Below are 23,876 nucleotides of genomic sequence, written 5' to 3'. Positions count from 1 at the left end.
CACACAATCCGACAGTTGGAGTTGAGTGGTAGAAAATATTGTATGAACCCAAATTAATTCAAGGATAAAGCCCCAGTCATGGCCTCTAAATCAAATTCAAACCAGATAATTGAAATGGGATATCTCAGGATATCTTTCCTCAAAGCTTATCATTATGTACCTTGATGTCTGTCAGAATGTTGGTGTTGGCCAGTGTAAATGCATTGATGTCCTTAGGCTGTCTGATGTATCGGTCAAGGCGTTCAGTGAAATCAACCATGTGGTTCTCTGTGAAGTCGATCTGCCTGAGGGCAGCACCCAGGGAGTTGCCCCTCCTCTGCAGAGCAGCCTGCTGTCCACGCCACTGCTCCAGCAGATCAGCTCGCTCCTGCTCCACACCAACACCCTCCCCTTTCATCTGTGACCACTGGGAGCACTGGTGGCTAAACTCAGACCACAGTGACTCTGTCTCCTGTCTCAAGGCCTGGGAGAGAAAAGAATGGGAGAGAGGAATTAAATCACTAAGAAAAGGGGTGAAAGATAAATGTCACTGTACTCTAGCGTACTGTACTGTAGGTTTCCAGTACACAGAATATTACAGTATTACTTAAAAGGCACTATTAATGGTCAAGTAAAGTGCAGTGCACCTGTATTTCCTGCAGGCGTGCATGCACATCTTTGAGGGAGACTGAGTCGGAGGGGAGGTCTCTCTGGGAACTCTGATCATTCTTGGCCAATTGGGCCTGCAGAGCTTTCTTAGAAATCTCATATCTGAGGGATAAATCAGTCATGATAATGATTAATGTCAGATTAATTGTACAGAATTGGACAGTGCAGAATAATAACCATTAACTTTTGCCTTAGGAGCTGGTTAAAGGAAGAATATACATGCGTCCAGGCTACACAAGCCGTAAGCCTACCTTTCAAAAGTCTCCTTTTTGGCAGGATCCTCGTCTGTGGAAGCTTGTTTGTCAATCTCCTTCCTCTCAACTGCAACTGTCTTCACAAGAACCTGTGGAACCTATGGCAATAGTAAATGATCAAATACATTTCTTAACAAATATTTTCAATCGGTAAAAGTCTATTACCATATAGGCAGCTACATGTAGTTAATAGCTTGCAGGTCATACCTCAGATGGGCCTTGAGGTTTATCATCAGTCTTTGTAGATTCCTTTAGTGGGGTAAAATCTTTACTGGGGTCAGCAGAAAGCCTAATGGAGAGAATTGAAAAACAGTCAATCCTAGACTCTGAACCAAAAGCCTCTTTAAAATTCAGTTATTTTCCTCTCTATTCCCCCTGTTGTGTCCCCTCCGTATCTCACCCAGCCTCAGGGGGCGGTGTGTCTCTGTCCCCGCTAAACTGCCGCTGGATGGCAGCCAGCCTCTTCTCACACTCCCTGAGCTGTGCCTGGGCCAGGCGGTGGGCATCCTCAGGGCTCAGAGTTTCACACAGCTCCTTCAGGGCCTCCAGGTGCTGCCCAGCCTGGGCAAGGCTGCCCTCGGCTGAGAAACACACCTGCAGCCAAAAAGAGAGCAAGAGTCATCAGACCACCAGTATCAGTATCCAACAGGTGGCAACAACCCACAGGCACAGAACATACTTGCTCAGTAGATCCACTTAGGAATTGTTGCCTACTTGATAGGTCAAAACACAAGCCAGGGGTCTCAAAGGGGTCTAAGTAACCCAACAACCATACTTAACTCTCTGACCCGACACCACTACAAGACGAAAGGGAGCAAAAGAAGGATATTTTGCATGCAGTGTTGACACCTGTCTTCCCATTCACCAGAGCATGCCATAAGGTTGGAGAGAGGACTATTTTACCTGTGTTTTGGGTGCTAATTTTGAGTTAAAATGCATCTCACACTGCAAGGCAGCTTTGTTAAAGTCTTTTCGCTTAATCTCAAATCGTAAATGCTGCAAAAAGGCCGTTATCTCAGTTCTCATAGCCTAGGTGACAAAGTCAAAAGCATACAAAGACATTACACACACAAAATGGTTTGAATTACAAAACATGCATGATACACATACTTGACATTAAAAACACATTTTAGATGTTCATCCAAGTAAATATCACACAGACCACACATGCAGTCTAGATTTGAACACAGCAAATCTAGCATAAATAAATTTAAGGTGCTCTGAATCTCACACATCCACATATCCACACACCCTACCTCCCACTGTGTCCTGACAGACTGCGTAAAGAACTCCATGTCTCTGAGCTGAGGCAGGGTGCAGAAGGCCTCCATGCCCTCTGCTGCTCTCAGGAACTGATCCAGCAGCTCAGGGTCCAGAGTCCTCAGGGTCTCCTGAGTGAGGAACACACTATGAGACTGGGAAATAACATGGCTTTAGAACTATAAACCTGACAGTATTGAGAATTATTACCTCCTTTACTGAGGCTTGCTCGATGGATATGTGCTTGTCTTTGAAGACGTTGATAGCCTCTAGGATGTGCTCCTGTAGGCAGTACTTGGCCTCCTCAAACCTGTTCCTGACCAGGGCCTGGGCCTTGGCGTAAGCCTCTGTGTACGCCTGGGGTGGGGCTTGGGCCAGGGCTGGGGCTTTGAGACGGAGCTCTGGCGACTCTGGTGGGGACTGAGGCAAGAGATGAGGTTGGGAGAGGGACAGGGGCTGAGGTTGAGGCTGGGGCAGGGGCAGGGAAATGGGCTGGGATGCAGGCTGGGGCTGTGGCTGTGGTTGGGACTGGACATGAGGCTGAGACTGGGGCTGTGAGTGGGACTGAGGCTGAATATGGGGCTGGGGTTGTGGAAGTGGCTGCGATTGGAGATTAGGCTGGGGCTGGGGTTGAGGGGATGGCTGGGAAAGCTGATGGAGCTGGGGCTGAGGCTGGAATTTGGGCGGGGGCTGGAACTGGGATTGAGGCTGGATAAGGGGCTGGGGTTGGAGATGGGGCTTGGGCAGAGACTGAGGGTGGGGCTGGGCCCATGGCTGAGGCTGGACCTGGCCTTGTTGTGCCTGAACATTAGCAAGGTTATATGCTCTCACCTGAGGCTGCATTTGAATTTGGCCCTGAGGCCGTATTTGGGCTTGAGGTTGGGCCCATGGCTGGGGTTGGTCCAGAGGCTGGGAATAAGGTCCTCTGGTCTGAGGATACCCCTGGGGGATTGGTTGGGGCCTGATTGGAGCCCATTGCTGTGGTGGTGCATGGCCTGGTGGATAAGCCTGAGGAGGAGAGTGAGCTTGGCCTATCATAGGCTGAGGATAGGCTTGGCCCATGGGCTGAGGGTAGGCTTGAGGCTGTGGTCTGACTGGTGTCAAAGGCTGGGCAGGCCCCCTTATCTGGGGGTAAGCCTGAGTGAGAGGTTCAGGTCTGATTGGGGCCCATTGCTGTGGTTGAGCCTGTGTTGGAGAATAACCCTGGGGATAAGCCTGAGACTGAACCTGAGCCTGGGGGTGGGTCTGGATGGGTAGTTGAGGGGCCCATGGTTGGGGTTGAATCTGGGCCTGTACCTGGGCTTGGCGTTGGGCCTGTGACTGTGCCTGTGCCTGTGCCTGTGCCTGTGCCTGGGCTTGGGCTTGGGCTTGGGCTTGGGCTTGGGCTTGGGCTTGGGCTTGGGCTTGGGCTTGGGCTTGGGCTTGGGCTTGGGCTTGGCGTTGGGCTTGGGCTTGGGCTTGGGCTTGGGCTTGGGCTTGGGCTTGGGCTTGGGCTTGGGCTTGAGCTTGGCGTTGGGCTTGTGCCTGTGCCTGTGCCTGTGCCTGTGCCTGTGCCTGTGCTTGGGCTTGCTGTTGGGCCTGGGCCAGGGCTTGGGCTTGGGCTTGGCGTTGGGCCTGGGGTTGAGCTTGGACCTGCGGTGAGGGTTGGAGCTGGGGTTGAGCTTGAACCTGGGGTTGGGGTTGAGCTTGGACCTGGGGTGGGGGTTGGGGTTTTGGTTGAGCTTGGACCTGGGGTTGGGGTTGGGAGTAAAGCTTTGTCTTCATGGGACCTTGAGGCTGTTGTTGGACATGTTGTTGAGGTTTTGTCTGAGCCTTGATCTGAGGCTGGCCTTGCTTTATCTGGGGCTGAGTGGAGGTCACAGTTTGAGGTTGCCTAGAGGGTTGGGCTTGAGACATTGTTTGTGATTGAGTTTGGCTCTGGGTCATGGTTTGTGGTTGAACCTGGGCAACAGTCTGCTTTTGAGCATGGGTTATAGACGGGGGTTGAGTAGAAGTCATAGTCTTGGCCTGTGCCTGAGGTTGGGTCTTGGGTCTGGGGGTCCCTGCAGGTTGAGGAACTACCTGGACAGGGGCTTGGGCCTTGACCTGTTTCTCTGGCTGTGTTTGGGCCTGTGTTTCAGGAGGAGCCTCGACTGGAACTTGGGTCTCATCCTGGGACTTTTTCTGAAGCCAGGGTCGATTCTTCCTGGCCTGAGCTTTTCGGCTTTGAATCTGTTGCTGCGTTAGAGGAGGCTGCTTCTGTGTCACTGGCGCTTGCTGAGTTGGAGTCGATATCTGGGCTTGTGTTGGTTGTTGGGCCGGTGCCCGAGTTTTAGCCTGTTCCTGTTTCTGGCTTTGAACCTGCTGCTGAGCTTGTATCTGTTGCTGAGTTTGTATCTGTTGCTGAGTTTGTATCTGCTGCTGAGCTTGTATATCCTGCTGAGCTTGTTTCTGCTGCTGAGCTTGTGTCTGTTGCTTAGCTTGTATCTGTTGCTGAGCTTGCATCTGTTGCTGAGCTTGCATCTGTTGCTGAGCTTGTATCTGTTGCTGAGAGGATGGCACCACTGCTGGTGGTTTCTGGGTTAGGACCTGTGGCTGAGTCCGGGTCTCTGGGGGTGGTGACTGTGCCTGGAGGGGTGACTGAGTCACAACTTGTGCATAGGTAAGTGGAGGACTCATCTGCTCCTCTCTGTATTCCTGTATTACTATCCGTGGCACTGGTTGGGTTGGGGTCTGAGTCTGGGGCTGAGAGGGAGGTTGTGACTGAGATGCTATTTGGTCAAAGGCCTGAGTCACATGCTGGGCAAGAGTGAGAGCTTGAGGCTTTAGGGGTTGAACCTCAGCCCCCTCCTCAGTCTGGATGAAGATCTTAGGTGGAGGTTGGTCTCCTGTGGGGCTTCTGTCTCTTCTGGCTCCCAGAGAGCTGAGCATCCCAACTGCCTCCTGCAATAGGAGATAAACACATGGGAATTTTCTTTACAAATACATATTCTTAGTATTTGCTAAAAATGTACTGTCAAAACTATTATTCAATTTCTATGTTTATCAACCAGGTTTTTCACCCAATATCAAGTGGGAAAAAAAGATGGTAAAGAGAAAAAGCTAAAAAGAGGAGAAGAAAGAGAGGGATGACTACTGGCCTGTGACTGAGCCACTGCAGCTCTGACTTTGTCCTGCATGGCGGAGGCGATCAGGTACTGAAGGGGGGAGTTCTTCTGTCCCGTCATCACCATCACCTGCAGGTCCTGGTCTTCTGTCACCACCTGGCCCTCCAGCTGCAGCCCACGCGAGATCAGGAGCTGGAGGTTAAATAAGAAATGGTAATAAGCATGAGTAAATAGTATGATATTCATTAAAAAAAAAGTACTTCTCTGATGCTATCCCTATGGGGATGGTATTTACAGTGCTTACCCTGGTGTGGGGGTCTTGGCCACGCTGAGGCCTGCGTTCCCCTGCCTTCAAAAGCTGGTAGAGCTCCCGGGCCTCAGTCTCCCAGTGCAGGAGCTCTGCTAGGCGGCCTTCCAGACCAGACACACTGTGCTGCAGCTCTGCACACACCTGCTCAGCCTCACACAGGGTCTGCATCACCTACACACACACACACACACACACACACACACACACACACACACACACACACATTATTTTATGGACACAGACAGAGCATTGATAAACTGATGAGCTGAGATACAGTCCAATACAAGTCCCTTACCTCAGGTAGCGCCATCCTGAGTTTCTGTAGAGTTTCAGCGGAGCATTCAGGGGAGGGGCAGACAGCATCCATATCTACATCCTTTATCTTCCTCATCATGAACTGCACAACACAGAAAAACTAGTTTTACTGAAAAATATTCTCGCTAAAATATTTCCTATCATGCATGTCGTAGACAGAGTATCTGAAACCCCCAGACCACTGTACGATGGTATTACAATAACACTGTGATAACATTGCACCTGTAGTCTCTTCCTATAGGTTCTCAGGGGGCCTGCCATGGCCTCCACAGGCTCCTTCAGGATCTGGGTGGCCTCCCTGATCAGGGCCTGGAGGTCCTGGGGCCTCGTCTGGACACCACTGGGCTCAGCCACGACGGCCTGAAGGCAAAAATAGAAGGCTGTCAAACGTATAGAATTGTCATATAAATCATATTTATTTGGTCACGAGAGGATGAACTGTAACATATCCGGTTAAAAACCAGTCACTGATTTTAGAGCCAAAACTCAGAGAGGCATTAAACCTGGATCCAGCGACAATATACAGCACAGTATGGAGGTAAAAACCATAAAGTAAACCCTTTATATTGTTCACTACCACAAAGATCATCCTGACTTACAAATTGGGAGCTCTTTACAAAGTCTGCCCACTGCATGTTGAGGTGGCGGAGCTCATCTGCCAGGGTCTTGCTGGTCTGGGGGTCAGTCAACTCAATCAGGAAGCTGCCCACCTCATTCAGATGGGCCTGGCGGGAACTCCACTCTGACATGCTCTCAGACGTCACCTTCAGCAGAGAACACACAAACAACATGTCCTCATCAATACAGACAACCTATTTCGATTGTAGAAAGAATTGTGGACCATGATTGCCTGTGTGTGTGTGTGTGTGTGTGTGTGTGTGTGTGTGTGTGTGTGTGTGTGTGTGTGTGTGTGTGGGTTGTGTGTGTGTGTGTGTGTGTGTGTGTGTGTGTGTGTGTGTGTGTGTGTGTGTGTGTGTGTGTGTGTACCGTACCTCTGCCCTCTGGGCATGAGCGTGGGTAGGTGAGCCTTGCTCTAGCCAAGCTTGTATGGAGCTGTGGCAGTCACTGTAAGACTCCCAAGCAGACAGCACACGTTCCATCGTACTCTTCATCGTTGTCAAGCCTTCAAGAGCTATAGCGCTCTCTTCTTCTATCTCCTTCACTTGGCGGCTAATGTGTTTGGAATCAGCAGCTGAGGAACACAGGAGGGCCTCACTTAGATCAATCAGTCATCAGTCATACAGTATGTTGTTTTTTTGTTTTATGTCATTAGTCAGGTCCGACCCCCAGAGGTGGGCCTACAGTATGCAGCCCTACTCTCACTCCCCTGGGGCTGGTGGGGAGGGGGGTTGGGTGACCTCTGTTGTAGTTAGGATTTTTAAATGTGTTATTGTATGTTGTGTGCATGGAAGAGGAAGCATGCTGAAGCATGCTGTAGTGTTGAATAAAAAAAAATCTAATGGAGGAGTCATAGGTGAGATTTGGAATTCTCTGCAGTTTACTTACCAAGGGCAGATTTGCTGGTGTATTTGCTGGAAACAAGCTTCAACTTGAGGAGACCCCCCTCGAGCAGAGGAGGTAGCCCTTGTTTTTCCACAAATTCCTGTGAGAAGACATATTCAAAGATATGTGCATCCCTTCAAATAGGCCAGCCTACTCTCATGTTTGTGAAGCATAAAGCCAATAATCCAAACCTTTAAACTGGATAACTCACATGCCATTCCTGCAGCAGCACATGCACGGCCTCCTGGGATACGTAGGGTCTCTTCCAGGCGCGAAGCTTGCTGTTGATCTGGCCCAGCAAGTCCAGCACCACGTGCCGATGTTCCTGGAACTCCAGTTTGATCCCATGGTACTTAGCAGTGACTCTCACACTTGTGAATCTTTAGGAGGACGGTACAATATCAAGGTATGGGTTGCAGACAGCTACTATATGACTGTGAAGGAGTGGCCCTTCACCAAAACATTAAACATTTCAATATATATTCAATTATGTCAAATTGTAAAGAGCAAGTGTTTTGTGTACCATTTATGAACCTTCCAGTCATTGTACGTTTTCAACCCTTTCATATCATTGTTAAAGTCATGTGTTAAATGTGTATTGTCTTCCTATTGGCTAAAGCTAGTTTTGGGCCACCGGACACAGCGATTAAGATATCTACGGCACTTGCCTTTTTTAATAGGTGTCACTTATGTTTGTCAGTTGAATGTATTTTACCAAGGTGAATCACAGGATTTTAGCTGACAATGTTTTGTTGTTTTTACTTGCTCTGTGTTTGCTGTTTTAAAAATAAATCTACAGCTTTGAACAGTATTTATCTCAGTCATTGTTTTTAAGCCCTTAAGTGTCAGAGTATGTCCAGCTCTTCCACAATGACACGGGCTGTATACAGTAAGGGGTTGCATCTGAGTACTGAACATAAGGACTAATACACAGAGACAACAGCGGGACAAGAGCCCACCTTCTCTTAATCTCTTCCAGTTTGTCTGCAGGCACCAGCATTTGTCCATATTCATCCAAGTTCTGGAACTTCTGAAACATCTTCAGTTGTTGGGGCATCTCGTCTAGGCATGTCTACGAAAACACAGCGGTTTTAAAACAGTTAAAGCGGTTTTAAGACTTTGGCGTCAATGGTACAATATTATTGGTGCAATAAAAATAATTTTATGGATGACGTAAACAGATCCTGAACTGTTACCTTGAGCAGCTCCAGTTTCTCCCTGGCCTCCTCTGCAGCACGGACGTGGCCTTGGGGGTCTCCTTCCTCGGGCTCGGCCAGTGCCCCCTCAACCTTCAGCAGCCAGCGCCCCACCGTGTCCAGAGGGGCTGGCAGGCTCAGGTCCAGCTCTGTCTTATACTCCCGCAGCTAGTGGAAGACATCAAGGAGGTAAACATAGTAGATAAATAGTATTAAAACACACAGCCAACCTCCCCCCACCCAGACACACAAATGGTACCATAATCTAAATGTAACATGCAGTATGATTTCACTTTTAATATGACATTTGTGACATGGTTTAACCACTAAGAGACTATGAGGCCTCAACAGACCTTTTCGGCGAGGGTGTCCCAGGCGCCCCTGAGGGTCCGCTGTTCCTCACTCAGCTGGGGGCTGCGCTTCATCGCCGTCAGTAAAGGCATCACAGGGCGACGCTGCTCATTAAAGGACACCACAAAGGTCTGAAACACCTGGAGGGGACACACACACGCGGACACACACACACACACACATACCACACACACACACACCACACCACACCACACACATCACACACACAGGAAAGCTGTCACTGATACCGCTTGAGAGAAGACGTTTTAAAATGAACGCTATTTATGTGTCAGACTTGAATAACAGCGCTTTCCTCTCTTTAAAAGAACTGCAGTTCAGGACTCAAGATAAGCTCTGGTATGCACATACATGGTATCTCTCTGCGTAGCTTTCTCCCTCCGTGGAGTCCCATCCTTCCAGGAGCTCCTCATAGGCCTGCACCAGCCAGCAGGTAACTTCCTGGGCCTTCTGATTGGCTGAGGTCTGGTGTGACAGCACAAATAAGGAAAGTATTATTGGCCCAAAAATTACCCATAATAGACCAGGCTTACACCTAATGTTAAACTTTCAAAACATCCTTTTCACACCATGAATCCTAAAGATTAAGTACCAGGGACATCTTCAGTTAGTTAGGCATAACCAAGAGAGGAATCTCTCTTTTTCTCCTGAAAAGACTCTAGTTGAGTCCTGCCCTCTTCAATGGTTAGCTCAATGCTACTGTAGTTGGTAAAGTTCTCTCCATGAGTTGATAAGTTGAGGTTTACTGTACATTTTTATGTTGTTTTCAGACGTATCCAAATAAACAGCAGTCGTGTGAAACAGCCAGGAAAGTGAAAGTTAAGCAGCTGGGTTTAGAGTTTTTAGAGGGTTTAGGGAGGAGGAGCCTTGGGGACCGGTTATGGGGAGGAACACAGGTTTACCACAGTAGCAGCAGCTCTGGTGGGTTCAGGTATTGCATAAGGAGCTGATCTGATAGGTAGGCCTATGGGTTGGAGCAGGCGAGCCTAACCAGAGGACAGACAGCATAGTAAATGGAGGCTAGGTCAATCTCTAGGATAGGGCTTGGGAGAAGATAATGGACATCAATAACACTGTTCCTGTTCAACTCTCCTAAAAAACAAATTAAAAAGTCTCCACTTTATCCGTTTCTTTCATTGAAATGCAGCTACAAATCAACAAGAACTCCATACTGCACAAACAGAGTGGGACATAAGGTGAGTGGGACTTTATGAGAGGGCAAATAATGTATTCATACAGTTTAACTCGACTCGATCATACAAGACTCATTTACAGGGTCCCTCCAATGACTCCATCTGAACTATCCTATAGATCAGAGAGCAGGACCACTGGAACTATGCTGGAATCCAGCGCTGGCTGAATGGAACATACAGCCGTATTGAAACACAGCAGGAAACATGATCTGAAAAGTCAAGCTAGTATGACTGATCTGGCATGAGGTCTCTGGAACATGACAGACGATACCCCGGTCTTAGTGGAAGGAATTACTGCCACCCTGGGAGCCATTCATTTCTTTAATGGTGGGGGAACACACCCTCCTGTGGCTTTGAGCTAGCACAGAGAAAAACAGGGTGAACTGGTTGTAAACCAGAGAATCTGAACTGTCTTCAGTCACTTTGACCTTTAAGGTAAGGTAATCTTGGCGTTGAGTGGTGGAATGGTTTTCTAAAGGCTGATAAGAGTATTCTGAACAGCTTTCTTGGCATGCCTTAAAGAATTGTAGGCGGCGTTCGGTAAAACCGGAGTCATCTGCAGACAGCATTGTGTTTGATATCCCCAGTTCACCTAATTGTTGATCCTGCATTGCAGCATTCCACTATGGGTAATTACAACCCAAAACAATGAAGTTCAAGAGACATTATTTCTGTTTCAAAACATACAAAATAGATGTACAGATGTACAGTAGCTCCATGGGGAAAGACGCAAAGGAATCGGTTGGTTTAAGAATAACATGCCAGGACACTGGAACACCATGGCACACTGAATGATGGAGGTGAAATAGTGACTACAATAGGATCTGTGAGGGTACCTGGCGCAGAGGTGAGGCAGAGATGGCAGGAGTGAAGTGAGTAGGCAGGTTGATAGGAGAGACGCTTTTAGGAGGAGTCAGATAGTGCATCTGAACAGACAAGAGGGAAGACGGAATAGGGAAAATGTGAGAGAGAAAAAAAGAAGAAGTAGTTAGGATTATACTTATAGCGATACAACAAGGAGCTATAGACTTCCTCTGTGGAGGGCATAAACAATAGTGGTGAAAGAAAGTAAACAGATTAGAGAAGTGCTATAAAAAAGAAACTGGAAAAGACAAGGAAACTAGAGAAAAGTCAAGAAATTAGACTGCAGTACTGTGCATACCTGCATATCCTCCTCTGACACAGGCAGGTCTTTGGAGTACTGAAGGAACTGGGCCACGTAGGTCATGATGGACTTCTCATCTGGGTCTCTCACATCAACATCTGCCACCAAAACACACCCTTGAGAAACTCACACTTTGGTCCAAAGCAACAGACTAAGTACAAGTAGATATGACATTTCAAATCATTTCAGCCAGAAATGACGAGCTAAAAAGCACAACAAGAGAGCCCTTCACATGCAATTTATCCAAACAACCGCCGAGTCGTCATCAGACAGTCATCCTCCCCCCCAGGGGGGAACAACCACGCACCATCCGGCTCCAGTAGTCTTGGGATGCGCAGCTCACGCTCAGCCATCCGGAAGGCCTCCTCAAGGTTCTGCCTGTTGGTTCTGGTTCTGGCCTTGGACAGGTCCACCAGGTCAGGTCGTAGGGCATAGAGGATGGCCAGGAAGATGACCCCACTCCGCCAGCTGGCCTTGAAATCCTTCACATTCAACGTACAGCCAGCTCTACGGATAGGGACACACATTAGGGGTTAGGACACAGCCAAATCAACAGACAGAACATCCTTTCATTGATGGATTTTATTGTCTCATATTGTGACGGTGGGAAACCCAGAAAGCACCAAAACAACAAACATCTGATATGCGAGGTTGGATCATGAGGAATGAATGTGAGAAGGGTGAAGGTCTGGGACCAGATGGGTGTGTCCGAGGAGAGGTTGGGGGTGTCTGAGAGGAGGTGGGGGTGCTCACTTGTGGCACTGTTCCCTGACCCAGAGGAGCAGGGCTTTCTTGGCAGAGACTCTGAAGCGGGTGTGTAGAGGGGAGCCCCGGTGGGGTACAGGGCTGCTACAGCTACTGGTAGAGAGGGTGGAGCGGGAGTCCAGACTGGCCAGAGACTCCAGAGAGGACTGGCGGGAGCTGAAAGACAGGCCACTGGCCAGCTCCTCAATCTGCAGGAGAGGAGATTCATGAGAGAGTAATCGTATAGGGAACCATAGACCACACCAACGACTCACCCTGCCAGTACTAAGCAATAACTATTGAGTATTGTACTGTAATTGTAATACAGTGTACGTATTACACAAACATTTTCCAATTTGATATATATATTTTATTTAATCATAATCCAGTAGCTACCAAGGTTACTTGTCTTACGGTGTTTGAATATGAATACGAATGAGACTCACATGATACTGGAGAATGATAGTCCATATCAAGCCAAGGATGATGGAGGGTCTACCGTCGATGATGTCCGGAATGTTTATGTTGACTAGTTTGATCTGTGTGCAGGCAGGTAAACATTAAGTCAAACATCCATACAGATTTCCTTATAAATTACACGTGCATGGACCCAAAGCATCAAAAGCGTCCCCTTACCGATTTCTTCTTTAGGAAGGCCAGTGCCGTCTCTATGTTACTCCTGTGTTGAAAGAGGCCTCTGCCTTTTTCCCGACTCTACAATAGACAAAAGCATACACAGTATACAGTGTTGGGGAGTAGTTCCACTACATGTGGTTCAACTGCATTTTGCAGTCGCTTGGTGGTAGTTAAACTAAATTCAAATCCTAGTAGTTTTTCCTTTCGCTAACAACCTTTTGTGGTGGTGTAGTAAGCTACTGTCACTACTCACTACATTTAACTATTATTCCAGCCCTTGAACTTCAATTTCCCTACTATTTCTTCGCTTACAGCCTCCGGTCTCCCCACTTTGCTCCACCTCACAATTGTTTTTCTCTCCCAGTGATCTCAGTCACACACTATTTCTCTCAAGGGTAGCTTTAGTGTCGTTCAACTTCTTTCCTTGTAAAGTAATTGGCAATCTAGTTAAATACATTTTTAGAGTAGCAACAAACTGACAAGAACAGAGTGTGGAAGGACAAAGGCCAAGAGTGAGGTGCAATGGTGGGGTGGCGGAGAGGAAAAGACGGAGAGGAAGACCTGAAAGGACTCATCTTTTTCCTCAGGAGCTCAGTGATAAAGAAGAAAGAGATGGAGATAGATATCGTGACAGTAAAGGAGATGGATCAGACAGGTGTTTCTCATCTACCTGGGCAGGAGCATGAGACCTGAGAGACTCACCATGCGCTGCCCACTCATCACCTCCAGCAGGTCGAGCAGCTTGGACCCGTCACGGAAGTCAATGAACAGGTCCAACACCATACATGGAGGCTTCCGCTGTGACAAGTCAACACAACACACAGTTGCCTTCAGTCTCCTCCACAAGACACAGCGAGACACAGCCGTCACTATGCACGATGCATCGCTTATCAACAGTGTGTTGCGGTCAGATCAAATGAACCCAAGTGTGGACACAGAGTCAGGACACAAATATAAAATAATAAGGTATTTAATAAGGAACCAGCAGGGAATGGGACAAGCAGGGAATGGGACAAGCAGGGAATGGGACAAGCAGGGATTGGGACAAGCAGGGAATGGGACAAGCAGGGAATGGGACAAGCAGGGATTGGGACAAGCAGGGATTGGGACAAGCAGGGAATGGGACAAGCAGGGGGAATGGCAAACGGGATAGGGCAGGCAGGCAGGTAGGGCAGGCAGACAGGCAGACAAACAGGGCAGGCAAACACATAGGGCAGGTAGGGCAGAGCAGGTAGACTAGGCAGGCAGGGCAGGCAGACTAGGCAGGCAGGGCAGGCGGGCAGTGCGGCCAGGCAGACTGACAGGTATACAGGTGGATAGTCAGGTAGGGTTTCTGGAGGATAAAGGAAAGAAGATCAAAACACGAGTACAAACACAAAGACTAAGTAGCTGTAAGACTAAGAGGCCGAGAACAAGACTAACACGCAAGAACACTAAACAACGATCTGGCAATGAGTGAATGGGAAGCCGGGGGTTTAAATGCAGCCAGGTGATGAGTAGACGAACAGCAGGTGTGTAGATCGGGCAGGTGGAGATGATGACGTGCACAGAGAACCGGAGCCTGGCCACGGCCACACACAACACAAACAGACAGACACAGACCGACAGGAGAGAGGGAGGCACTGGCACCGACTAGGAGGAAGTGGAGGGCGTGACACAGTGCTTTTAGCAGTACGTTCACAAGAGCATAGCATATACTATGTGATGTTATTCTGCAGACAGAAGATATCTAGGTTTATTAAGTGGTGAATCTCATATTTGCATATACTCTACATATTTCGAATTGAAAACTTGAATACAAAACTGCCACAGGAAGATGAGCAATTAGCTAAACCAAGCAGTTGGCTGGTCTTATTGGCAGTCTTGTGGGCCCACTTCAAGCCAGAGCTGAGGCTGTACAACCGGGACACTCAGCCCAGTGTTGGCCAGACTCCATGTTGGTGGGGGGTGGGGGGGGGGGGCGGGGGGACGTCTGTTGCTGTCTGTCTGAGTGCTCTGAACTCTGCTCCAAGTAGCTATATTTATATGGATTCCCAGTGCCCCTCACCCAGCCCTCCCTCCCTCCCTTGTCACATGCACAGCTGACCTCTACCATAGGCAGAACAGAAACTCTTCTTTCTCTCCAGGTTGATATGCGGGTTCCTCCATCAAAATGTTGAGTGTGTCAGTGATGTTCTTACCTTTGACAGCTGAGCATTGATCCAGTTGGTGAAGGTTCTCTTCTGAATTTGTTCTTGCTCCACTGTAAAAGTAGAGGGTCAAAATAAATATGAGGAGATTATATCATATCTTACATAAACACTGCGGAATACACAGGTAGCGCATTCAATAGCTGTAATAACTCTGCAATACCGTATATTGCTTCTACAAGCCCTTAAATAACTAAACTGAAACTCATTTGTTTGTGGCAGAACGTACCAGTAAAAACCGATGTCAGCATTTCCCTCAAACATAAAGTATAACATTTACAACCAAGCACACATTATAGAACTTTACCATAGGGCTACCAGATTCACCAGCAGACACCCACTCACCATTGTAAGTCTCTACAAAGTCAAACAGGTCTGCGACTGCATGGAGCGTCTCACATAAAATCCACTCTTCAATCTCCATTGCCCTTTAGTACACTTCTGAAACCCCTTCCTGTCTTCGATAAGCGCCTCAAACCTCAAAAGAATATTTTACTCTGGATCTCCTACACCCCAACCTCCCTTAAAAACAGGTCCTTGGGAGTGGACTCTTGATCCCACACCTACTCTACAGTCTCTAAACCACTAACATTGGGCCCATTATTCAAAACGGACATGATCCTCTACTTCATGGTAAGCCCCCGGTCCGCTCTACTAAGCTGTGCGATACATGGACGGAGAGACTGACGAGGAGTTTCCTCATTAAGCTGTTTTACAGCAGGCCCGTCTTGGCTTCTGTCAGTGTCTAATGTTAATCATGCGGACCTGTTCCAAGTGTATGACCAGAATTACTAATAAGGACAAACTTCACAAAAATAGACATAGTCCAATGTTAGCCTTGATTTAATACGGTCTGACAACGTTAGATTGGCCTCTCACCTCTCACCTGTCAATTGAGCGTCTAACAAAAATGAATCTGAAACAATGAAGATACATGATGTCTTTGTTCAACTTTGGGGTGTCAAGAAGTTGAAACCTGAGAGTTGTTGATTTGCCAAGCAGCACTTATTTAAAAGCGAATTTTTCAGTGCAACCACTGCCCTCCAGAGCAATGCTGTTTCAACCTGTTCTTTATAAACACACAACAAAAGGCACATCATCTGGATGACAACCACATGACACTAATCCAGGTGTTGATGTGTTTTTCTTCAGTTAGCAGGGAATGTAGTTTATACACCATATCATTATCATAAGCAATATCATGTTGTTATACAGTAATACAGTAATAACTATTATGATAATATTTGTTGTGGTACAGCGGTACCAGTAGCAGCAGCGGTAGCAATGGCAGTTCTGGTAATGCACTGTACATTGCCTGCTGTCGGTCCCTAGAATACAGTATGTACATAAAATCAGTTTTGTACTGTATGGAGGGAAACAAACGCTATGTCAAACTGCTATTGGGTTCCCATTGGTTGACACATACTCACTACAGAGAGGGAGAGAGAGAGAGAGAGAGAGAGAGAGAGAGAGAGAGAGAGAGATTGCCATTCCTGTTCTCGTCCAGAACCTGTTTCTTCTGAGTTAACCATTTATTTGTCGTTAGATAAACAGCTCATGAAGCAAGATGCTGTAATTACTGTATGACATTTTCAAACAACATAGGCTGCAGTTTACCAAAATACTCATTTGTTTTTTCTCATTAAAACTAACTAAACAAGCAATAAGCAAATCAGCGAAAGTGTGACAGACACAAAACTAACATTCATGTACACTCACCCATGATGTGAACATCAGTTCTGCATCAGCCGAGAAAAATATATATAAGATTTAGATTAAATAACCTAACCTCTCATTCCTGAAGACATATCAGCATGCCTTGCTTATACTGGGGAACACACTCAGATGGACTGTATTCCTCAATAGCAACAGGAGGCTACAACCATATCTACTGTACTGTATGAGACCAAAAGCTTAATCTAACATTGGGACAGAAAGTTCTTTTGTGAGTGATTGTAAAACCACCAGTCATGCAGTTTGCACCTCCAAGGGAGCAGGTGACTGGAGCAGTTCAGCTCCACCCCTCAAGAAGCATAAGATTTGGGCCTGCCCCAACAAGACCAGCAACAGCTCAGTTCTGTGGCTGCCCTGTGGGTGCTACCGCAAAATAGGAGAGTCCATTACGTCATGAGTAAGAGGTGTGCCAAATGACAGTATTTTCTACCATTAATGATTCCATCTGATATAGCTTGTGTAGGACTCATTATTAAAAGCTTCCCACTCTGTCCCCTTTGGACGAGTGCTTGACATATGACTCATATCTCATGCATTTACATTTCAGCATGCAAAACAAAACGCAGCTCTTTGAGTCAAAACAGGACTGGACAGGCACACACGAGTTCACACTGGAGGGATATAAGTGTGTAAGTGTCAACCAATGTTCTCTTGGGTGAAAGAAAATTCCTAGTGTATTATGTTGCTTCAGAATAGGGGGTGAAATGTTAAACTATCACGACATAAATAGTTGCTTTGCTTTATGTTCCTCATACATGTCTACAGAAGACTACTCTGCATGAACACCTCTGAGTCTTTAAATAGACGCGGAGCTTCAAAGTCATGGGGTAAATGAGACAGAGTGAGAGACACTGACCCTGCAGGAGCATGTGGACGTTGTCTATGTCAAGGGGGATGGCCCCCCTCTCCACCGAGGCATCTCTGGACTCATTCCCTGATGCCATGCTTCCTGAAGGAGGGGCTCAGCCAAGTACTCCCAACAGCATGGCACCTCTCTGTTGACATAAACATCATGAATATTATGTTAATATATCTCAGGTTTAAAAAAAAAATATTGATGTCACACGTACAGAACAGTATGCACACAAATTAACTTACACACACTGACACCAAAATGACAATGACAAAGATGCAATGGTGTGCATGCAATGATTATTGCTTCTGCATACAAGCAACATCTTACTAAAGTATGCACTACTTTTTGCAAACCATCAATCACTGAACTCCACACAATAGAGGACTCCATGTCTGTTCACCCCACACACATAGTTAAACACATTCAGTCAAAACCTGATCATGACTCATAATCTCTTTAGAAAAACAGTGAGTGTTAAGGTTAACTATGAGGACAAGGGCTACAATATGAACAACTGTTTGTACTGTAGTTTGCTTTTCTGGTGTTTTGGAGGGTTCTGTTTTGTCTTGTTTCATCGAGCCTAAGGGGGTATATAACCTGAACAAGCGACGTGTAAAAAATGTTTGACATGATGCTCTTCGAAACATGTCTACCCAAGAAATTCCCTTCCAGAGCAGAGTATAACTACTGACTTACTTTACCCCTAGTGTCTCCCTCTCTGATAAAGAAGTCATCAAACATGCCTTGACAGCTATGTAAAACTGACAGGTGACTGTGGCCAAAAGGGCAACCAAGCAAAATAGAGTTTCAGCCTAAAAATATTCAACCTAAATATATAACTTATACAGTGCAACAGCAATAAACACCACGTGTGTGAACTCCAAAAAAAACTATGTTATAGACTGTTATAGACAATGTTATAGACAATGTTATAGACTGAGGCCTGAGCCCCCTCACTAACGTAAGGACATACACAAACTGAGGGCCACTCAATCACAATAATATAGCCCCACTGTGAAACATGTGCCCATGGGATATGTGCTGTGTTGCCGCTACTCTCACCAGAGTGTGGCATCTGTGCTATCTGTCAACTAAAGAGAGAAAGGGAGAGAGAGAGAGAGAGATAGAGAGAGGGTGAAAGAAAGAGAGAGAGAGAGAGAGAGAGAGAGAGAGGGTGAAAGAAAGAGAGAGAGAGAGAGAGAGAGAGAGAGAGAGGTGGGGGGGGACAAAGAGAGAGAAAGAGAAAGGTGGGGGGGAATGAGAGAAAGAGAAAGAGAGAGAGAAAGAGAGAGAGAGAGAGAGAGAGAGAGAGAGAGAGAGAGAGAAAGAGAAAGAGAAAGAGAGAGAGGGAGAGAAGCCAGTGCCTGTGTGTCCCTGAGTCAAAGTCACTCAGGGCTGCTCTAATTGTGGACACCAAATGAAAGAGGGCATATAGCAAACACATAGCAGTGCAATGGAAAAAATTCAGGGGGGTGGAGAGGCCATAACACCAGCTTCCCAGTTATGTCTAATGAGATGGCCAGATACCTTTGTGTTTATCATATGAAGCACATTCCCAAAACATTCCCAACAAATTACTCTGTGAACTCCCTATCAGCAGCAGCAATGAACTGTGCACTGGGTTGAGTTTCCCCACTCAATAGTCTGAACACTATTTCATTTCAGTTAAGTCCATTGTTTAAAAACTATGGGTAAGGCACTTGGTTATATTTAAAAAGAGGTAATAAATCAATAGTGTGGCAGGCTAGATGAGCCCACCCAGCCAAGGGAAGTAGCCCATTCTGACACATATAAACATGGAGGCTGTTAGGGTGGGGAAAAGTAGTCTCTGGTTTCATTTGAGGAGAGAGACACACTGTAGAGGGCAGTTTGGGGTAAATATCCAAGATGGGGCTAGAGAGACAGGAGAGTCCAGCACCGGGGCCATGACACTCCTCCATTGTTTGGGTTTATCTATGAGCTGACAGAGGACTGCCCATTCCAGAACCACTCAGCCAGGTCTCACTGATGCAGTGGCCAATGAGGTCAAGGACACAACTCCGACTCTCAAAGTGACCAGGCCGTGTTTCTGTGTACACAGTACATTTCACTGTGTGCATTTTTAATCCAATACTTTTGGCAGAATACTTTCGATTGGCAGATGGGCCAAGTACTTGAAGGAGCTTGAATGTATCCTTTCATAATGATTGCTTCATGCATCTGTTTTACAAGCCCGGAAGCATGATTTAACATGTCAGATCATCATTGTGGTCCAAGCAGAGTCTAGGACAAACAGTGTGGTTTGACATGATGGGAAGGTATGAAGGAGAAGAAGCATTCCAAATTTACATCAACTTCCACCTCATAAACACTAAACAGAGACAGATTTGCAGATCTCTGCCGTTCAGTTGCAATGCAAAGACAAATCGAAATTAGTTCATATGCTTCAGCTCTGGCTGACACCAGAATTTTTAAAGCCGTTATCATCTCCCTATGTTTCATTCCAATGTCAGGACTAACAAACTACTCTATTTGCAAAGATCATGACACAGCACACTCTTCATAACACAAACTGTAATAATGACTGCCTTGTTGCATAGACCTTGGTTCATGATTGATATAATGTTATCTGACAGTAAAATTGTAGTGCAATATAAAGACACAATTGACTCACACTAAAATGACTCATTTCCATTGTAAGTACTAGTAGAGTCTGATAGAGCTGAAATAATATGCCCCATTAATTCCGTTCATAAAGAAACCATTCTACCATATCTCTTACAAATTGGCTGCGAGACCGAGTCCCATGGAAATACCAGACACAATGGCTCGAGAAAACTAACGGATAAAGACATATTCTCAGACAAAAATACAGTAAACTTGTTTGTCGTTTTTGCCATTCATCTTAAATATTCGTCACACAGGTCGAGTTAAGAATAAACGGCATGCACTTTGACTCCTGGAATGCTGGATAGCGCGAGAGACGCGTTGACGTCGTGAACCTGTCGCTGCCCAAAATAGCGCTCGGATGGGCACGTGTTTACGACTGTATAGTGCGCCTCGAACCTCAGTTCTATACTCTCGTAATTAGTCCTTGAGGGGACCAGAGGACTTTTGCATATTAAGTAAACGTGCCGCACCCGCTACGGTTTTGTCAAAAACAATACAGTAAAGTTGCCAACTGAGAAACGTATCATACAGTTTACAGGCCAACCGATTTAGGCTAGAGGGGGAACTCTGACTCAAAATATGATAATTGGACAGCAAACCATGCAATACTTGGCAAATCTGAGTGCACAAAATGGTTAACGCATTCATTACCAAATAACTTATTCAGCTTTTCCAAACTCACGAGCCACTAACTATTTTTCCAGAAGTTGTCTACTTACATCCAACAGTGCTGAAAAGGCGTATGTCAGTTGTCAGGCTATCAAATTAAGATGCAGGTCCGACAATAATAGTAAACATTGGTTGGCATAGGGCAATACAGAATGCAATCTACAGTAAGCCTAGTTGGTCGAGAGGCACCAGCACACATACACCCCTCCCACGGCGCGCAAATTTGGAGATGTCCACACCTTCTTTGAGAGTGAGCCCCTGACCGAAGAGGAGCTTGTTCCAAACCGAGGCCGACTAAATATATCACCCAGTCAGGGTCGGACACACTCCCCATTCTGGCACCTTACCTGTAAGGGAAGAGGGTACACACGTATGATAACGGCACCATTTATTTGCAGCAAGATCATCATTATCGTCATCATCAAAAACAATAACAACAGATCATATCTCATCAGAGGATCTATTGTATATTGCCCTGAATCCAATCTATTTCACCTAACTTTGGTATTTTGAATAGGAGTCTGACGTGTGTTGTACCAACACCATTGCCAGATTGATGGCATAACTTGTGTGACATCAACTCAATGTCACACTTGTAAATAAACACTCCCGTAGGCCTCTACAGCTGAAGTCTCAGTGTCACGTATCCAGTGCTGTATGCATGGCGCAGAGGGCAAGGTTCATCTGTCTCACCAGTTATCAGGTCTGCTGAGCTCTCTCCTGGGCCATGCAATATAAAAAAAATGGCAGACATTATCTGGTAAAGAGATGTTGACATAGACATTCAAACACTATCATCCCAAATGATTATATCAAAGACTAAGAGAGATACACATTTAATATCTTGGTGGTGTCCTTTGCAAGTGGAAAACATGAAATACTACAAGCAGGCACAAGAGGTCACTGTAACCTCATCCTAATCAGGGCCAAAGATTATAGGCCTACAGTGATTGACTTGAGCTTTAGAACTTTTCGTTCCTCCCTTCTGTTTCGAGGTAAAGTGTGCTGTCCAATGGGGGTTTAAATCAACGAGATCAGGTTTAAACCTATCCATGACTCATCAGTCCTGCGAGTCTTATCTTCCTTTTAATTGCATGGAGATTAATTTCCTAAAACTACTTGAGCAGTTCTGCTCCAGTACCCACCACCCTGAGGGGTTTTAGAAGATTGTAATTTCATGATGAGGTGCTTACTCACCCAAATAAAATCACCCCTCTCTTCATCTCTCCCCCCCCCCCGCCTCCCCCACTGAGGTTGACACACTGCAGACCATCCCAGACTCCCCTGTCTCCACGGGCTCAACAGCAAGCCTTCAACATGCCTGGAAGACCTCACTTACAGTAAGTGTTCTGTGAAAATGTCACACACACACAAAACATGATTAAAATAAAAACAAACTGGAAGTGAAATGAACAAAGAACACGTCCAGGAAGAGCTCCGGGGCAAGGTTTTTACCTGTAAGAACAACTCTCTGGTCTATCAATGAAAGCATCAGCTGAATGAGTTTGGGTGAATGTACCGGTAGATACAGGTACCTGTATGAGTGTGTTTTTCCCCTCTTCCATGCGGATGGGTATGAACAAAGGAGACGCCTCTCTCCCTAATCAAGCTAATGGACTGGATCCGGCTGGTGCCTAGGTTGATTGGCTAGGAGAGGTAGAAGGGCCTACGGGGGTTATCACTAGACAAGGGGGCTGACGTTCTGGTAGGGTGATGGTTACTTAGGCCCTGACTGGGTTGTGACTGACATGACATGCTGTGATCTGTGGGTTCCTCCCTGAGATCCATTAGTAGGTGTTTCTGTTGTCAGAGGCATTACAGCTACTAGTGTTGGCAGCTACTGATCCAGAGTGGTTGTCCTCTTCAGTGGAGCTTGTCTTCAGAAGGGACCTGCTGCAGAGGAACCAGACCTTGACGATTACTAAAGAGCCCATTATGACCCTGAAGGGGAGAGGGACCCAATGGTGAGTGAGAACACAGCAAGCAGACCAGACCTCTCGCCTATTTGTTTGTACAGAATGAAAATAATACAATGTGACTTCATCATAATCATCAAAATCATTCATTATTCTAATACCAAGGTTGTGGAGATCATAAATGTACAGTATTTGAAGTTAGATTAGAGAGAGTGTAATCTGTGTAGGACCGGTACTAAACCTGTCCCTGTGGTGTCGTGGATGTGTAGGTGGTGCAGCCCGGTGCTGCTTTACTGTGCCCTGCTGTGGGCTGGGCTTTACCCAGAGACTCTCAGCCAGGCTTCAGCCATCAACCTGCGACGCTTCATCGGTTGTGCCGTGCGGGAGTTCACCTTCCTGGCCAGAAAACCAGGATGTGGAGGCCTGCACATCACCACTGATGCCTGCTGGGGGCGCTGTGAGACCTGGGAGGTGAGCGAGAAACAGCTTATTGTACCACACTCTAAAGAGTGTTGAGATCTGTAGAATTATGGAGGTAATATACAGCAAAACTAGAGAGCAGCTCCAAGGATTTAGACTGACAGATGCAGTTTTCTCTGAGATGCATCAAGCGCAGTGCAATATTGTTTCGTTCCCCGAGCACACGCTGGATTAAAAATACAGTGAAATATGACATGCCATCGGAGCAGCTCAACTGTGATGAATATGGGAGCAAAATGCATCTGCAAGAATATGAGCGCGTGATTTTATCACACTGTGGAACCGTTAGGCTTTGAAACACGTGGAACAATTAGGCTTTGCAACTAAGTCATAAATGGGTTTTCTTGTGGCTCTGGTATTGTTAATCTGTAATGCACAGTATGCTGATTATATAGTAACTAGATTAGAGAGTTTTCCTAGAAAAAGAGAATTGGCTGAGTGAACACGGCAATGTGTAATCCTGTTCCGCTAACGTCTTCTGTGTCTGTGTCCCTTCAGAAGCCGGTGTTGGATCCTCCCTTCATAGAGTCCTATCAGCGCGTCTGCACCTACAACGAGACCCGCCTGGTGACGGTGCGTCTGCCTAACTGCTCTGCCCAGGTGGACCCACAGTACACCTACCCTGTGGCCCTGAGGTGTGACTGTGGGGTGTGCCTGACCAGCACCACTGAGTGTATCACCTCTGTGTGACTGACTGAAAAAGA

General features: G+C 46.5%; 2 protein-coding genes across 2 annotated transcripts in view; one reads left to right on the top strand and one right to left on the bottom strand.

The window, feature by feature from the left end:
• The window catches only part of syne2b (spectrin repeat containing, nuclear envelope 2b), an 81,461-nt gene extending 64,716 nt beyond the window's left edge, over positions 1-16,745 (bottom strand). The window contains exons 1-28 of the mRNA XM_083683481.1: positions 16,588-16,745; positions 14,860-14,921; positions 13,382-13,477; positions 12,680-12,757; positions 12,490-12,582; positions 12,053-12,252; positions 11,607-11,806; positions 11,297-11,397; positions 9,293-9,406; positions 8,926-9,063; positions 8,573-8,740; positions 8,336-8,448; positions 7,588-7,756; positions 7,380-7,476; positions 6,866-7,065; positions 6,473-6,637; positions 6,096-6,233; positions 5,854-5,955; positions 5,553-5,729; positions 5,282-5,440; positions 2,373-5,084; positions 2,159-2,293; positions 1,806-1,931; positions 1,303-1,496; positions 1,110-1,191; positions 900-1,000; positions 627-750; positions 161-463 (exon numbers count right to left, since the gene is read on the bottom strand). Of these exons, the coding sequence (XP_083539607.1) occupies positions 161-463; positions 627-750; positions 900-1,000; positions 1,110-1,191; positions 1,303-1,496; positions 1,806-1,931; positions 2,159-2,293; positions 2,373-5,084; positions 5,282-5,440; positions 5,553-5,729; positions 5,854-5,955; positions 6,096-6,233; positions 6,473-6,637; positions 6,866-7,065; positions 7,380-7,476; positions 7,588-7,756; positions 8,336-8,448; positions 8,573-8,740; positions 8,926-9,063; positions 9,293-9,406; positions 11,297-11,397; positions 11,607-11,806; positions 12,053-12,252; positions 12,490-12,582; positions 12,680-12,757; positions 13,382-13,477; positions 14,860-14,921; positions 16,588-16,591 (6,351 nt within the window). The 5' untranslated portion in view covers positions 16,592-16,745. The remainder of the gene's footprint in view (positions 1-160; positions 464-626; positions 751-899; positions 1,001-1,109; positions 1,192-1,302; positions 1,497-1,805; positions 1,932-2,158; positions 2,294-2,372; positions 5,085-5,281; positions 5,441-5,552; positions 5,730-5,853; positions 5,956-6,095; positions 6,234-6,472; positions 6,638-6,865; positions 7,066-7,379; positions 7,477-7,587; positions 7,757-8,335; positions 8,449-8,572; positions 8,741-8,925; positions 9,064-9,292; positions 9,407-11,296; positions 11,398-11,606; positions 11,807-12,052; positions 12,253-12,489; positions 12,583-12,679; positions 12,758-13,381; positions 13,478-14,859; positions 14,922-16,587) is intronic.
• Positions 16,746-22,075: 5,330 nt separating this feature from the next.
• Positions 22,076-23,876, top strand: gphb5 (glycoprotein hormone subunit beta 5). The gene is made up of 4 exons (XM_083682969.1): positions 22,076-22,116; positions 22,587-22,740; positions 22,962-23,163; positions 23,671-23,876. Exons 2-4 carry the CDS (start codon positions 22,712-22,714, stop codon positions 23,860-23,862), a joined length of 423 nt encoding a protein of 140 aa, XP_083539095.1. The 5' UTR covers positions 22,076-22,116; positions 22,587-22,711; the 3' UTR covers positions 23,863-23,876.

This window comes from Argentina silus (genome assembly GCF_951799395.1).
Source record: "Argentina silus genome assembly, chromosome: 13".
Taxonomy (NCBI): Eukaryota; Metazoa; Chordata; class Actinopteri; order Argentiniformes; family Argentinidae; genus Argentina; species Argentina silus.
This window is presented reverse-complemented; position numbering and strand designations above follow the sequence as displayed.